General features: G+C 42.9%; 1 protein-coding gene across 1 annotated transcript in view; it reads left to right on the top strand.

Moving 5' to 3' along the window:
* The window catches only part of LOC147021793 (trafficking kinesin-binding protein 1-like), a 178,422-nt gene that overhangs the window by 27,918 nt on the left and 134,247 nt on the right, over window positions 1-16,257 (top strand). Inside the window, 3 exon segments of the mRNA XM_085892158.1 lie at window positions 4,505-4,611; window positions 8,937-9,175; window positions 14,686-14,874. Of these exon segments, the coding sequence (XP_085748284.1) occupies window positions 4,505-4,611; window positions 8,937-9,175; window positions 14,686-14,874 (535 nt within the window).

The raw sequence follows: 16,257 nt of genomic DNA, 5'->3' as shown, positions 1-16,257 counted from the left end.
GTTACATTAGTTATTTGTGCCTGTTGTTTGTGTCCTTTATGTTGTTAAAAAAAGTAAGTTTCCTGTTTGTAATGATTTTCAATCTTGTTTGATTGCCAGGCAGGCAGATAGAATAATAATATTATCTCTCCTCTCTGCATGTGCAATCGGGGTGAATTCGGAGCCAATATATTTGGAGGTAAAACAGCAAACGTGTCTTCCAATTCATGTTCTGATTCATGTTCAGAATATAACATTTAATTTAAAAAGGTTTTTTTTGTATACCTTGTCGAGGCTCGTATGAGAGCCAACACACAACGCACATCAAGGGGAGGGGGCATGAGACAGGAGGGGAGGGAGAGGGAAGGACAAAATAGTGGGGAACAGAGACATTTGGAGATCTGTGGAAGGGAGAGGGATGGGACGGGGAACATGGGGAATAGAAGATGGACATTACAGGGACTTTCAGGAAGGAAAGTAGGGAATTTGAAGGAGGTGGGCTTGGGTGGATTATCAGGTGTAGAAAAGATCGAGGATTTGCATGGGGGTGGTGGTGAACTTTGGATAAGAGGTTTGGATAAGATAAGGTGAACTTTGGATAAGATTTGGATAAGAGGTGGTGGTGAACAGCTGTTTTGAAGGCCTGGAGGGAAGAATGGGAATGAATAGAGTGAGGGAGTTTATTCCAAAGGTGGGGAAAAAAGAGGAATGAAAGAGTGAAGGTGAGCAGTGATTCGTGATTTTGGTAGTTTTACCAGAAGGGGGTTGTTGGCAGACCTTGAGCGCCCTGCGGAAATGTGGTGGGGACAAATTGCAGAGAGAGCAGGGGGGCAAGGCTGGATAGGAGACGGTAGAAGACAGAAAGACCACCGACCAACCTGCGGTGATTGATTGATAGGCCCAAAGACTCAGCCTCATTGCGGGAGATGCCAATGATCCGAAATGCCTTGGTTTCTACAGCGTGAAGCCGAGAAAGGTGGGAGGCAGGAGCATCAGCCCAGAGCGGAGAGCAGTACTCCATCAGTCTGCGGACAAAAGCTTTGTAGGTGGTCAGGAGCTCAGGTGGGCCGAGGAAGTACCTTGCACGACGGAGGATTCCCAGTCGGCGACTGGCTTTGGAGGCGAGGTTTGAAATGTGGCTTTCCCAGGAGAGGTCATGGCAGATAGTGAGACCCAGAAGCTTGAAAGAAAGGACTTCTTCCAGAGGATTGTTGAGAAAGTGGATGGGGGGGTTTTCTAAATGGTCCTTTTGAAGAGACATCGTGAGAGTGTGAGATTTGTCCGGATTGAAAGACATGTTCCACGTGTTGGATCAGTTTGTGATTTTATCCATATCTGCAGTGAGCGAAGAAGCTGCTGCTTGCAGCTCTGAGGGATGACCGATGGTACGGCAGAGGGTGGAGTCATCAGCAAAGAGATATAGAGGATTTTCCAGGGAGTCGGAGAAATCATTGATGAAAACCAGACAAAGAACAGGGCCCAGAACGCTACCTTGAGGAACTCCAGCCTGGACAGGAAGGGGGGATGAAAGAACTCCATTTAGGGCTACACGTTGACTGTGACAGGAGATAGGACACAGAGTCCAGGGACAGTTGGGTGTGACTGGGTAAAGTGGGTAGAGAAAGTGATGGGTTTTAGACACAAGATTTAGCTGCAAACACCGAGTTTAGGCATTCAGCTTTTTCACGTGTGGTATCAGCAGTGCTGCCATTTGAGGTAAGGGAGTGAATGGAGGGGAAACATACACCAGAAACAGATTTGATTATACGCCACCAGTATTTTGAGGACGGAGAGAGGTTTGAGAGTTCAGACTTTAGATGAGAAAGATGTTGTTTTTTGGCTCTCCTGAGGGTAGATACACACTTGTTACGAGCTTTATGGAAGGAACTGAGATTGCCCTCAGTTGGGTTTGCTTTCCATGAGGCAAAGGCAAGTTCTTTCAGGACAACTACCTCACCACAAGCTTCAGTAAACCAAGGGCGGGAGGAAGGGTAAGACAACTGAACACGAGAGGGGATAAATCTGTGCATGAGGGAGAGCAAGTTTCTTTGAAAGAATTCCCAGGATGAGTTGATGTTGAAGAAAGTAGCGATTGGAGACCAGTCTATAAGTTTGAGGGCTGCTTGGAGACCCTGCCAGTCGGCTTGAGTGAAATGCCAGACTCGACGGCGGTGAGGTGGTTCTCTGATAATAGCCAGAGAGATGTCCACTTTGACAAGGACGTGGTCAGAAGAACCGATTGGAGCGGAGGAAGAGCAGCAGATATTATCAGGGAAATTTGTCAAAATCAGATCCAGAAGAGATGGAGTACCATTGGTTGAGATCCGGGTAGGGAAGTTGACCGATTGAGTCAGTCCCAATGAGTGGCAGAAAGCTTTTGCTGAGGTGCCATGACAGGTGAGAGAGGTACCCACACCTCGGCAACTGGCATGATGACAATTGAAGTCGCCACATTTGAGGAAGAGAGAGTTTGGATGAGAAGATAGAAGTTGGTCCATGTTTTCAGATAGTGAGGTGGAGATGGAGTCATCACTTAGGTGGATGGTACAGTACACATATAAACATGAGTTGGGAGTTGAGGGGAAGCCGTAGCCAGAGGTATTCCTGGGTGTGTGGGGGAGTGAGGGCAGTGCATGGAGAGTGAGGAATAGAGTCTTTGAAGAGAGCAACTCCTCCACCAGGGTGAGGCTCAGGTCTATCAAACCGGAGGAGGGAGTAACCAGGGAGAGGTACTTGGGAGTCAGACACGTCTTGGGAGAGGAAAGTTTCTGTTTGGCAGATTATGTCTAGTTTGTCAGTGGTAACCTGTATGGAAAGATCTGAAAGGTTTGAGTGAAGGCCCCAGGTATTTAAGGTCCATACTTTTAATGAAGAGGTAGGGGAGGAGGCTTTGTTGCTTGATCATAAACTGATAAGACGGACGGACATGAATCAATTGCTTAATCCTGCTTTTTGCTTCGCGTGCGCCGGGTAAAAATGAAGTATTACTGTTACGAATCTGGAAACTTACTGCACTCAGCATTTAGGTCCTTATAGAACAGTTGTATCGGTAAGTGTGTGTTTATAGATAGAACCCGTCCCTCGTCTAATGGGAATTAAATGTTCGTATGCTGCAGAGTTATTTTGATAGTCAGGGTTTTCTTTTGCATTTTTACATCACCAACAACTACAACAACACCTTCGCTCCATCCTGACGCCATAACGCTCGCGGTGGGCGGAGTTCAAGAGGACCTGGCGTCTCGCTCGCCCCATCTGGGGGATGCGAGCGAGGTTGCCCTCGGTCGGCCATTGAGCACAGCCCATGCAGGACAATGTTACTCTCCCTGTTTGAGGGGCGGTCCGCCGTGGAGTTTGCCACGCCCGCCCCCCCGCCCCCGGTCCAATCAGCGGACTTGGCGCCCCTTTTAACCAATCATGGGGACGACGAGCGCATTTTGCGCGCCAAAACCGTCCATTCTGCGAGAGTTTTGCGTCCTGAGTCTGCTCGAGTGCGCGTCTCTGCCTGGGTTTGCGGCAGACTGCATCCCGCGCTTCGAGGGTGTCTCGTCCGGCGCGTTGCAGCGAGCGGTCGAGTTTCATCGGGGGAGATCACCTCATCTCATCTCTGGATTCGGCTGCCGTGGTCCTTCCTTTGGCGACCGGAGCTCCGGGAAGGCGTGGATGTCCAGCCGCATGCTCGCGGCCAGGTAGCCAGCCGTCCTGACTCCCAGCCGAACTATCCTCCTCGGCTGGAGAGCCGAATAAGGACCGTTGAGGTCCATCTCTTTTCTTTGGGTGTGTGTCTGTGTGCGGGCCTGTCTTGTCAAGTAGAATTGGTAAAGTGCTTTTGCTTGTACATTGATTGAATTGCTTCGTCAGTTTAATTCTACTGTTTGTGTGTTCCCTCCCCCCTATTGTAAATATGCATCCCTATTGTTAAATGTTTCACCTCGTCCTTGTCCTTTCCTTCATTGGCTCGCCACGGTGCGGGTTGGGGGACTAAAAAGGCCGTTGCTGCCATAGTTTTGCATTTGGACCGACGGGACCTCGTTAACCCTCCGCTCGGGTTACTCACGGGTCGAGCACGGTAACGGCTCATCCCGTTTGAGCTCCGTCGAGGGTGTGAATTCCTCGGTTGCTCGCCATGTGGGCCTCTAGGTATTTTGAAGTTTGGCAAATAACCCTGTCCCATGCGGTTGAATTAATTATTGACGATTCACGGTCCTGTAAGGGACACGTACCTTCGGAGTTATCGGAAAGGTACGATCTAGATTCCGGGTGTTTGGTGGAGCCAACTCTACTGCTCCATCTAGCGGTCGTGCCCACCACCGATACCCGGCCCACAACATTACAAAGGTAAAGGTGGCATTATTCTGGTTGTTTTGGTGCAGATATATCACCCCTTCCAACTTTTATGATCTTATGAAGAGAGCAATCCGTTTTTGTTTCATGATCAGGGCTAGTTCTGTTGCTTGCTTTTTTTTTGAGCTACTCTCTTACATTCTCCTTCCTTTCCCATCCTCCTCCATTTTCTGCATTTGTGAAGGGTACAGGTCAAAAACGTGCCACAGGTCATGGCCACCTGATAGTCCGAGATCCTGCACTTGGTGGCAATGCGCTGTGGCTGATCTCTCAGCACTCCAGTGTAAATTGGTGGGAATTGCTTTGTAACCATGGAAATGCATAGATGATGGACCTTGCTGCTATCTCTATTTGCTTTTCTGAGGCTGTCAGGGTCCAACCTACAGCTGTGCGTTTGCTCAGTTCTTGCCTGTTTTCTGTAAGGTCTTGGGCAAGTATTATTTAACGATGATGCCAACAATTTCTCTTTATTAATTTTTCCATTCTTCTATGGCTGTTTTATCAAAGTAACAAAGCGATAAACCTTTTCATCAAAATTCACCACCTTGACATGATTAACCTTTTAAATTTGTTTCACTAATATCAGGGGCTTTTGCCTTAACTTCACCTTCATCCATTTCTTTTTTGACCATCGGTGACCTGACCTTCGTGCTTCACTGAAACTCGTCGAAGTGACAAGATTGTATTTTGCTCCTTTTCCCTTCCTGGTTAGAGATTCCTCCGATTCATGATCTGTGTGTTTGTTGAAAACTCTCCCACCCTGATGGGAATATTTTCTTTTCTGTTCTCCTTCCTCATTCTCCTGTTCCATTCTTGCTTCCAGTTCTAGTTGTACACATTGAGCCATCTGTTATCATTTATGTGCTCACAGTCATACAATTGGACAACTTCAATATTAATCACAAAGAACATGGCTGGTTCATTTTCAGATCACCAATACATCTATATATTACTAAAACTCCCATCTTTTATATATGTATGTATGTATGTATGTATGTATGTATGTATACTGAAATGCAAAAGAAACTTACCACTTGTTTTAAATGTAATAAAATTGTAACAGTTCAAAATAAAACAAACCAACAATTGCTAATTGAAATATTATTTTATTGATGTCATGTCAAGTTTTTGACCAAGATACACCATCTCATCAGTTTGTTCTCCAGTACAGAACAGCACAGGGTGCAATGTCAGTCCCCTTTCAATAGCGTGTGTGGCCACCATTGTTTTGGATACAGGCAGTGCATCGTCGGCGCATACTGCCTACCAGTCTTTGGATGGATTGCTGCTGGATTCTGTTCCACTCAGTCCTCAATGTCTGAAGCCATCTGACTTAGGACCATCTGCCTGTCCTGCCTTGCAGTGGTGACTCTTGGCCTCCCTGATCGAGGTCTGTCATCTGCAGAGTTGTGGATGGTGTCTCTGTCCACCAGGGCCAATATCGTCTGGTGTGAACAGCCAAGGCGACGTGCCACCTCATGATAGCTCAATCCGCCTTGCAGTATGCCCAAGGCACACTGCCGTTGATCCCTTGACAATCATGGCATGTTGATTGAAATGCCCATTTTGCACTGGCCTTTTTAAAGCCAATATCAAGATATGACGTGCAGGTCATTAAAATCATCCCGTACCCCTTGGCTAATTACTGACAGTCAAAACGGCTGTTCAACAGCTGTGCTATGAAGTGACCATTGAAGGTTCAAGTGACCATCTGTGACCGTTTTGTCTGACAGTGAGGATACTATTGTCCACAAATAATTTCACACATTTACTACACGCAGTGTTATTGTTGATGTTTGAAGGTTTAAAAGGTGGTAAGTTTCTTTTGCGTTTCAGTATATGTATGTATGTTCCCGAAATACAGCCAAAACCGTACACGATAGCGCAAAAAATTTTGGCCCACATTACTCACCATTCTCCTGCAGTGTACAGTGTCAAGTTTCATTAAAATCGGGCAACGAAAAAATTATTTAAAAATCAATTCCTGATTCAGTCAAGTACTCTTCGGGATTATTTGATCAATGCAAACAACCTCAGTGGAATAGTTCGCTGGAGCTATCTTTTTTTTTTTCTTGAAATGATTTATTTTAAAATCTTAAACATTTAGTATAGACAAAGAACGATTTATTTTTAAGTATAAAATAAACATCGCCATTTTGATCTAATACTTCAGTGTTCGTTTATAAATAAAATTGTGTTTAGAATTTCCCCCAAATAATTTCTTTGTCTTTCTTTTCTCCGTTTTTTTTTTCCACATTGACGCGCAATATCAAGTTTTGTTCAAATCGGGTAACGAAAAAAAAATTAAAAAATCAATTCCCGATTCAGTCAAGTTCTCTTCGGGATTATTTGATCAGTGGTATAGTTCGCTGGGGCTATCTTTCTTTTTTCTTCTTCTTTTTTTTTTGAAATGATATTTTTATCAACCGCTATCACAACGGGAACCCAACAGGTTCATAGGTCATCTAGTATTATCACAAAAATGAGAATTTCGATATTTTATTGTGATGTTTTCATTTGATTCAGTAGCATGATGACCTCCGCCACCAAATGTGGAAGGAAGTTATGTTTTCACTGATCTGTCTCGTTTGTTTGTTTGTATATTTGAATGTATGTGCAGTGTCTTCAGAAAGTACTCACATTTTGGTGTGTTACAGCCTGAATTTAAAATGGATTAAGTTGAAAAAAAATTTGTCACTGGTCTACACAAAATACCCATAATGACAAAGTGAAAACATGTTTTTAGACTTCTTTACAAAGAAATTAAAAATGAAAAGCTGAAATGTCTGACATCAATAACTATTGAACCCCCAAGTCAGTACTTTGTTGAAGCCCCTTTGGCAGCAATTACAGCTTGGGTATGTCTGTATCAGCTTTGCACATCTGGATTTGGAGATTTTCTCCCATTCTTCCTTGCAGATTTGCTCAAGCTCTGTAAAGTTGGATGGGGAGCGTCGGTGGACAGCAATCTTCAAGTCTTTCCACAGATTCTCAGTGGGATTCAGGTCTGGGCTTTGACTGGGCCATACAAGGACTTTCACTTTCTTGTTCTGAAGCCATTCCAGTGTTGCTTTAGCTGTTTGGTTGGGGTCATTGTCCTGTTGGAGTGTAAATCTTCACCACAATCTGAGGTCTTTTGCACTCTGAAGTAGGTTCTCCTCAAGGATTTGCCTGTATTTAGCTCCATTCATTGTTCCCTCTATCCTGACAAGTCTCTATCCCTGCCACTGAAAAGCATCCACATAGGAAGATGCTGCCACCACTATGCTTCATGGTAGAGATGGTGTTAGATAGGTGATGAGCTGTGCTCGGTTTCCATCAGACGTAGCGCTTTGCATTCAGGTCAAAGAGTTCAATTTTTTTTATCTCTTCAGATCACGGAATCTTTTTCTTCATGCTCTCAGAGTCTTTCCCGTGCCTTTTTGTGAACTCCAGGTATGCAGTCATGTTCCTTTTTCTCAGGAGTAGCTTCCATCTGGCCACTCTCCCATAAAGCCTAGATTTGTGAAATGCTGCAAATACTATTGTCCTTCTGGCAGATTTTTCCATCTCAGCCAAGGATCGGTGTAGTTCTGTCAGAGTGTTTATTGGGTTCTTGGTCACCTCATTGACCAAGGTTCTTCTTGCCCAGTTGCTCAGTTTGGTCAGACGTCCAGCTCTAGGAAGTCGTTCTATATTCTTTCCATTTCCTTATAATGGAGCTCACTGTGCTCTTGGGAACTTTCAACACTAGAAATTGTTGTATACCTTTCCCCAGATCTATGCCTCCTCACAATTCTATCTCAGAGTTCTACGGACAGTTCCTTGGACTTCATGCTAGAGTTTCTGCTCTGACTTCACTGTCAACTGAGACACCTTATATGGGAAGGTATGCTTCTTTCTAAATCATGTGCAATCAATTTAATTGGAAACAGGTGGACTCCGATCAAGTTGTCAAGACATGTCAAGGATGATCAATTGAAATTGGATGCACGTGATATCAATTTGGATCATCATAGTAAAGGGGTTGAATACTTATTGACACAAGATATTTCAGCTTTTCATTTTTCATGTATTTGTAAAAATTTCAAAAAACGTGTTTTCATTTTGTTATTATGTCATCATGTTTTCACAATGGATTCAGTCAAACTCAAATTGGTTCTGGATTCGGCCAAACTCTGTTCGTGTCTTGTTAATAAGCATGACGGACGTTTTTTTTCTTTCTTTCTAAAGGGACTAATGCTCATGATGGCGAAGCAGCACAAAAACGCACACGCACACGCACACACAACACGTACATGGACAAATATCTGAGACAACATCGTATTTGACTTCAAAGAACAGATTCGCTGAGTTTGGAGGGAGTAGCGTAACTTTCCGTGGAGCTCTGGACTCCGATGATGTCATCTTTATTCGTTGATTGGCTTCATTTAAACATATTCATGATAACATTTGACTTCTTTGGAGGTCACATGTTATCATGAATATATTGTTTTGGAAAAGAAAATTAATGGGAGATGACTGATTGAACCAGTTATTGGAAAAATTAAAATGGCAGGAGACTGCACTGAGTTTGCAATATATGTGTTTGATTGGCTTGACTTTTTTTTCAATGGTGTTTTCCTCTTTGTGCACAGTTCGCCAGGACAGTTGCAAGCCTATGAAAGCAACGCAGTTAGGTTGTATTGCCCATTCAAGAAATTTGCCATCCATGGCCTGGGAGTGGACTATCTGAAGCACAGCAAACTGGAGGGGACCGATCCGGCTACGAGCATATGTCCCCCGCCCACGTTGCCCGTTTACACTGAGAACGAGAAATGCCAGTTCTCTTCAGTTCTTCCTCCTGCCTCTACTCAAGATGCCAGCACGATCACCGGTAAGAGTCACATTTTAACCTGAAAGACAGCTCTATTGTGTAATATCAAACATAAGGTTGTGAAATAAATTAAAATAACATATGCAGAATATACCTGGTGCTGGCTCGGTGGATAAGTTGGCTGGCTTGAGACCTTAGATCCTGAGTTTGAGCCCCTTGTCCGTTGAAGTCACACCAGGTGGGGTTGACTCAGTCTGTAATTCTTCCGAGGTCGGCAAAATGAGTCCCATTTTACTGGGGTAATAACCATTTAGGGTGACATGCGTAGGAGTGGCGACCCGTCCAGGACTGTACTCCTTGCCGATGAAACTGCCTCGACAGCCCTATGCGCCTTTACGGCACAAAAGGAATGCTATAATAATAATAATAATTATTATTATTCTTATGCAGAATATAAAATGGCCAAATAAAATGAAAAAAGTTTAAATAAATAACTCTATCATGATGGGGTGACCCAACTTGTATATCATATGACGGAGTACCCAGAGAGTTCATTTAATTCTGGCGAAAGACAAAACATGTCCCAGATATTTTCCTGATACTCATTCAAGATACACACACTGAAACGGCAGCCGAGGTAAGACTGAGATGTAGCACATCTCGTAATTTCCCATTTTGAGTGGATTTGAATCAAGGATCTGCTCCATGTCTGTTTCTTTTGACACCGACTATAGACACACTGACAGCAGAACTACATAAATAAGTGTCATAAAAACAGGCTATTCAAACAATTACTCAAAAATGTTGCAGTTGGCTGTGGAAAAAATGAAAGGAAGTACTGGAAAACACCAATGTTAAGATGAGGTTTAGGAAAATAGAATACTAGCAGGGACTACCCTGCACTGCCCATGGTGGAGGGGGGTGGTGAGGATACCCAGCACTGCCCATTCCATTCCTTGTGGTTTTGTTTTGGGACGTGTTGGACATTGAAAAGCTATGGAGTTAATGACCTCATGGTGGTTACCTTAGTGGCCTTTGGTGGACTCAAACACGTCAAGGCCAATGTGAGGTCACTTCAACACTTGACCAGATTCTGAAGTCCCAACATCAAAAATTTGGGGGCATCAAGGTGCTATGATTTGGCCGTGAAAGAATAACGTACAAATGCACAAACAAACACACATCCACTTGAAAATACCGTATTAATATGAAATGGCTTGTGGATGAGAGCCGGAGGTTGTTCACAATGTTATTGTTGGAGCGGCTCAACCAAAAATGCTACAGTTAGAAATATAGTATGTGAGAATTGTACTCTCATATACTACAGTAGTCTGCAGAGAACTAATTACGACAGGAAAGGAAGGAATGTTATTTTTTGTCTGCAGATGGACAAATAAAAATCCTGATCAGTTCAAGGATCATTGTTCCATAAGGATTGTGAGGTGAAAGTTGATGCAAGTTGGGTTTTGAGAACATAGTACAGAGCAAGAGATTTGTAGAAATTCTATGTGACAAGAAAATATCATTTCATTTGAAAACTGTCTACACGACTATTTTACTACTTCTGCAACTGTATGCAATGTAGCATTTGACCAGCCAGCAAGATAGAAACGATGATTCTTGGAACTATGGAAATGCTAATTCTACAATGGAGGCAAGGTCTAGCAAGCATTAAAGTCCCCTGCATTGCACAGCATCACCTCTAGCTCAACCATGTCCATCATCCTCTCCAGTGCATTGCTGAATTCCTGCTTCTTTGCCCCAGTCCTTCCCGTTTGTGGCCCATATACCGACATAACACAAACCATTTGCCTCTGTATCACCACTCATCCCATAACTATCCGTCCCTCCCATCTTTCCACTCTGAACACCTGCTTGCTGATCTATTCCGTTACCATTATTGCTGTGTCATTACTCCTCCGATCCCCACCCATGTGCAACAGCTTTTGTATCCTCCTACCAACCTCCTTGCCCTGTCTCCTTTCCATTTGCTCTCCTGCACATACACTTCCAATCTCCTTCTCTGCATTTTCTCCACCACTTCGACCCCTCTTCCCCCCAATTGGTCCCACATTCAAACTACCGAGCTGAACCTCGCTTCTGAACCGCTGCCCACCTGACAGAGCTTGTAACATCTTGGATAATTTTGGACAATCAGGTCATCAATCAGCAGCGCTGCCCTGGCTGACCTGCTGGATCTATTACTCCAGCCTGCTGTCCCCACCATGTGTGCACACGCACACACACACCTCTTTCATCACTCGCCTTCTTCCCTTGTTCTCATTTTCACCCTCAACACTTGGCTCCTCTCATCCGACACTTCTCCCTCACCAAAGTTTAACAAAAAAAAAAGTCAAAATTTTCAAAGTAAACTCACTCAATCACTCAGTCAATGATTTTAACACTCAATTCCCACCTTGATGATATTCACAATAGCTTCATATTCTCAACTGCAATGTTGTGATGCGAGTTACTGATACCAGCAGTCATTACACGAATCTCACGATACCATGCTGCTGGGTTTGAACGTTTTACAATGGAAGCATAGTAATTTCGCTTTGCTGTCTTCATTTTGTGTGTGATCTTATTGCGATAATATCTCCATCATGGACATTTTCCACTGAGATGGAAAGCATGCTGACGAGATTGTACAAAGGTCTTTATGAATGGCGGTATCCATGCTTTATCTTGCTGATGCTGGTGAACACTTCATTGTGGGAAGTAGGTGTTGATCGCCTGATGGAACGTGTGATGAAATGTGTTGCACTTTTTAGTCACATTCTCGATAGACAAGGCCTCAGACCTGTCGTGATTGCTCAACCATGCTCTAAACTCCCGTGCATCACTCTCTTTCATAGGTCTTACAACTCGTTTGTGAACAATGTTTCTTACATGGAAGGGGGGATTGGGGTCTTGCAATAATACACTCATTATCACTGAGTCCCAAGGGTGAAATAATCTCAACGGGATTATAATGTTTTGCAGGATTCATTGAAATCTTGTCCAGAGTAGTATCGTTGTGAATGGGCTCATTCACGATCTGCATCATTGAGTCTCAAAGTAAAGTGAAAAGTTCAAATCATTTGATGTCGCCAAGAAAGGTGATTCCAGTATCTGGCTGTAGAATGACGATCTGATCTATCATCGAGTTAAGGTGATCTAACAGCTCGCTTGCTAATGGTCTCTTTGGAGGGTAATGGACAGCGGCAATGACTATGCTTGCTTTCGACCGTTGCAGACGTGGAGGTTGGACCCTCACCCAAATCATTTCAAGATTTTCAGGGACTGAAACTTTAAGAGGTATAGCTTGAAGGTGAAACTTGGTGTAAATAGCAACGCCTCCTCCTCTTCGCTCGGTCCTTGGGTGCGAAAACGATTTGAATCTTGGAATAATTAATAAGTCCACAGGGTGATCAGGAGAAAACCAAGTTTCATTAGTAGCTGCAAGGTCAACACTGTTATGATTCATGATCAGGCTTAGTTCATCAACCTTGCTGTCCTTTGGATTACACCATGGACCATGGATCACAAAATTTCTCAATGCATTGTGAAAAAATTAAATAATAATTGATTAACACATTGCTTAATGAAAACGTTTCACCTATTGCAAACTGGTCAGAGCTCTTGTATAAGCCTGGTGTTGGCGTAGCGGTTAGGGTGGCTGACTTGGGATCCTAAGATCCTGAGTTTGAGCCCCGTTGGCCATTTCAATCAAGCTGTAGGCTCGGCACGAGGCCCAGTGTCATGGTGATGTCGTGCACTTTGGATGCAAATGTTGGAGTTTAATTCCTCCATTTTATTGATCTCGGTGTTTTTCTTTTTGTTTGTTTTGTTTTTTTTTGCTGTCAATTGCAGGTTTAAAATCGACACTTTCAAATAGCATTCAATGTCATGCATGAGATGCAACTACCCTTCGTACCCTTTGTTCGACCATGAAAATGTCGATAATTTTGGACAGCCCCTACCAATCATAAAGTGCTTTCAACTACATTGGTTGTAGTAATGCTGAATAACCATGTGTAGGCAGTAGCACACATCGTCTGATCGAGTGAATAGGTTTTCACTTTGACATCGTGCAGTGACAGCCACGCATTGCAGGTTCACTGAAGATATAGATGAGACGCTGGTCAGGACATCTGAATAGTCGATGGAGTGCAATAGGTGCACATAATGCCTCATGGTAACCTCTTCCAAAGATGCATTCAGGACGAAACAAAATTTTGCATTAAGGTTGGAAATTATTTAAAAAGAGCAACGCTATATAAAGTTTTCATCATTTGGCTTCAAAATATGCCCTCGATGTGTCCAATATACAATAATTACAATATGTCTCACCAAGACACCAAATAATATCATCTCTCGATATTATTTAGACATTACCAAGAACCTCTTGATTGTGCCAGATGAAAAAAGCCAAGTTTATTTGTAGACCATTTACTCTTTCAAGTGCCAGTAAATGCTCCATAAAAACGAATTATTTAATTTGCAATGTTGTCATAAAAAGCTACCCATCAATGAATGTCACATGGGTTGTGACTGAAATTGTGAGACCTTGAAAGAACCTCTCTTCATGATGGTCAAAGGTCACAATTGCAGGCCTCCTTTACATTGTTATGTCATTACCGAAACATGGAAGATGTTCTTGGTTTTGACACTGTGATAAATGAATCTGATGCTTGTTTTCACATCCCCATGTGGTTTTTATTTTAAAATCTTTGATTTTTGTGATGAAAAGTAATGTTTAAAAACAAAACAAAACACACGGTGAATTTAAGTTAACAAGTTCACCCATGCCCTCACATGATTCCAAACGGGGTAGGGATGGAGGCGGTCAAAATGAAAATGGAGTATTTTGGTTATTGAGCCGGCAAGCTGGGAGGAACAATTCACATTTATTGCCTCATCTGATGCAACTTAAATGCTCTAATGGTGGCGAGGTGCTACATTTTAAACTTTGTTGGCATATATAGCTTTTAGATGCCTATAAAATAATAAAAATTTGTGTTCATGGTGTCAAAGCCAGTGACGAATTGCAAATTGATAGTAGGATTGTAATCTTCGATTTATGCATTGATACTGTACCTCGTTGGTAAATCACAAACAGACAAAACAAGAAAGACGTTGTGCATAGCACGATGCTTGTGAAATCCATAAAACAAATTTAACCTTCAAAAAATAATTGGTGGCTGAATTGAATGACCGAATATGCAAATCCTCTTCAAATTTCTCGTCAATCGGCTGAAAATTGAGGATTTTGGAAACTTGACAAAGTTGGTGACCTTTGGTCCATGTTGACCTTTTGACCTCAAAAACAATAGGCTTCTTGCTTATGATGAACTCTACCATGTAGTGCAGTTTCGTGAAGATTCGTTTAAAATTGTGACCTGAAGGCGATTAACATAAAAACAAACACAGACATGTAGACAGAATAACGCACAAGACCAACCAACTTCCTTGAAAAATCTTCGATATTCACAACAAGCAAATGCAAAGTCATGATGCGTACATGTACTATTGTGTTCAGTCCCAGTTGAATAGTACATTTGTCATGCTAGCATATGCCTGTGTAGATGTGTGCCATAGCGGACAGCAAGACGGGGTGGAGATCGTCAGCCTTCTCGAGGAAAACCTGTCCCTGTATCGCCTCCGTGCGGATACCGTGCACGGCTACGACAACGACGATTGGCTGCACACACCGCTCGTCTCATCCAACGTTGACCTCAGCTTCGATGTCATTGATGAAACGTTCAAGTACATGCGTGAGTTGACTTGTGTTGCCTACAGATTAGTTTAGTGAGATTGCCTGTAGTCAGGTTTTGTTTCCAATTTTGCACCTTGAAGGGGTGGAAAATGATTCTGCAGTCGTTTTACAAAGTAACAAGGTTGCTTGATCCAAGTTGCTCATCTTTGGGGAAAATGGTGTTTTACTATTGGACCTCAATATGTAAAACAATGGGTTTTGCCAAATGGTACTGTAGTTGAGACAGCGCAAGTTTACTGTCGTGACAAACAAGGTTTCAGCCATTATCCATCGTCATTACCCAGAGTAAAAAGAGTAAAATGCAGACCGAGGGAGAGATGAAGTAAACAAACACCAGAGATCAGAGGTCAAGGGAAGGGGTGAAACGTCGAGGGTCATGAGTTGGGATGATTGAGGGAGTGGTGATTTCCTTGAATGTCAGAGGTCCAAGCCAAACGTGTGGGGATGAAACGTGAAAAGTCAAAGTGAGTTTGTACCATTAAAGGAATGAGGGAAAATTTGGAATATATAAAGAAAGAAAATGAATAATGTAGATAATTAAATATGAACCAAAAAGGAAACTGGCGAAAGGCAAGAAATTGCAAAAGAATAAAAAAGAAAAGTAAACACTTGGGACAGGAAAATTAAGTAAATGAAAAACGTTTGTTGATCCTGTTGGGTGGTAATGGGCCGGGTTTGAAAATCAATTATATTTCCTTACCCTTCCAGGTCTCCTTGTTTTCTCAATGTGGAAAAATATCACAGATTACCATGTGTCGGGTGGAATCGGTGGGAACATTGAAGTGATGAGCTCTTGGTATGGAAAAATATATGCTGTCTGTTCTTGTACCTAGTAGGTGTTCACAAAAATGATTGCCCAGTCGACACAGTCTTTCTGGTGTTGAGTTTGTTAGAGAATGCAGATGATACAGTGTATATAACATTGGAGGAAGTGCAGTCAAGGTGGTCCATGGTGGGGCAATTACAGGCAGAGATGGGATGGTAGGGGTTTTTTGCCTTGGGAATCTTTGGAAGACAGTACATGTGTGACGTTCCTGGAGTTTTGACAATTAGTTTGCAAGCAGTGGAAGAAATTATTTTTCGAAAAGGAAGTCCATAACGGTTTCCATGACAAATTAATTTGTGGTGCAAACTTTCTATGACGTTTGACATTTCACCCCCAACCTCGATCTGGTGTCTTCGACCAATGACATTCAAGGATGTCACCCCTCCCCTTGATCTCTGAGGTTTGTTTACGTCTTATGTCTTTCTTCCTTCATAATCCTTTCGACCTGCAATTCACTCTTTTGTTTTGATGAAGGGGTAACGCCTGATTCGTTAGCCTCACCTTGCTTCTCACCATGGGGAAACTTTCAAGTCTTTGGGAAAATCCATTGTTTGT

This window comes from Eptatretus burgeri, chromosome 8 (assembly GCF_056783735.1).
Source record: "Eptatretus burgeri isolate ZD-2024b chromosome 8, Ebu_testis_v1, whole genome shotgun sequence".
NCBI classification, from domain to species: Eukaryota; Metazoa; Chordata; class Myxini; order Myxiniformes; family Myxinidae; genus Eptatretus; species Eptatretus burgeri.
Note: the sequence above shows the minus strand (reverse complement) of the source record. Positions and strands in the feature narration are given on the sequence as shown.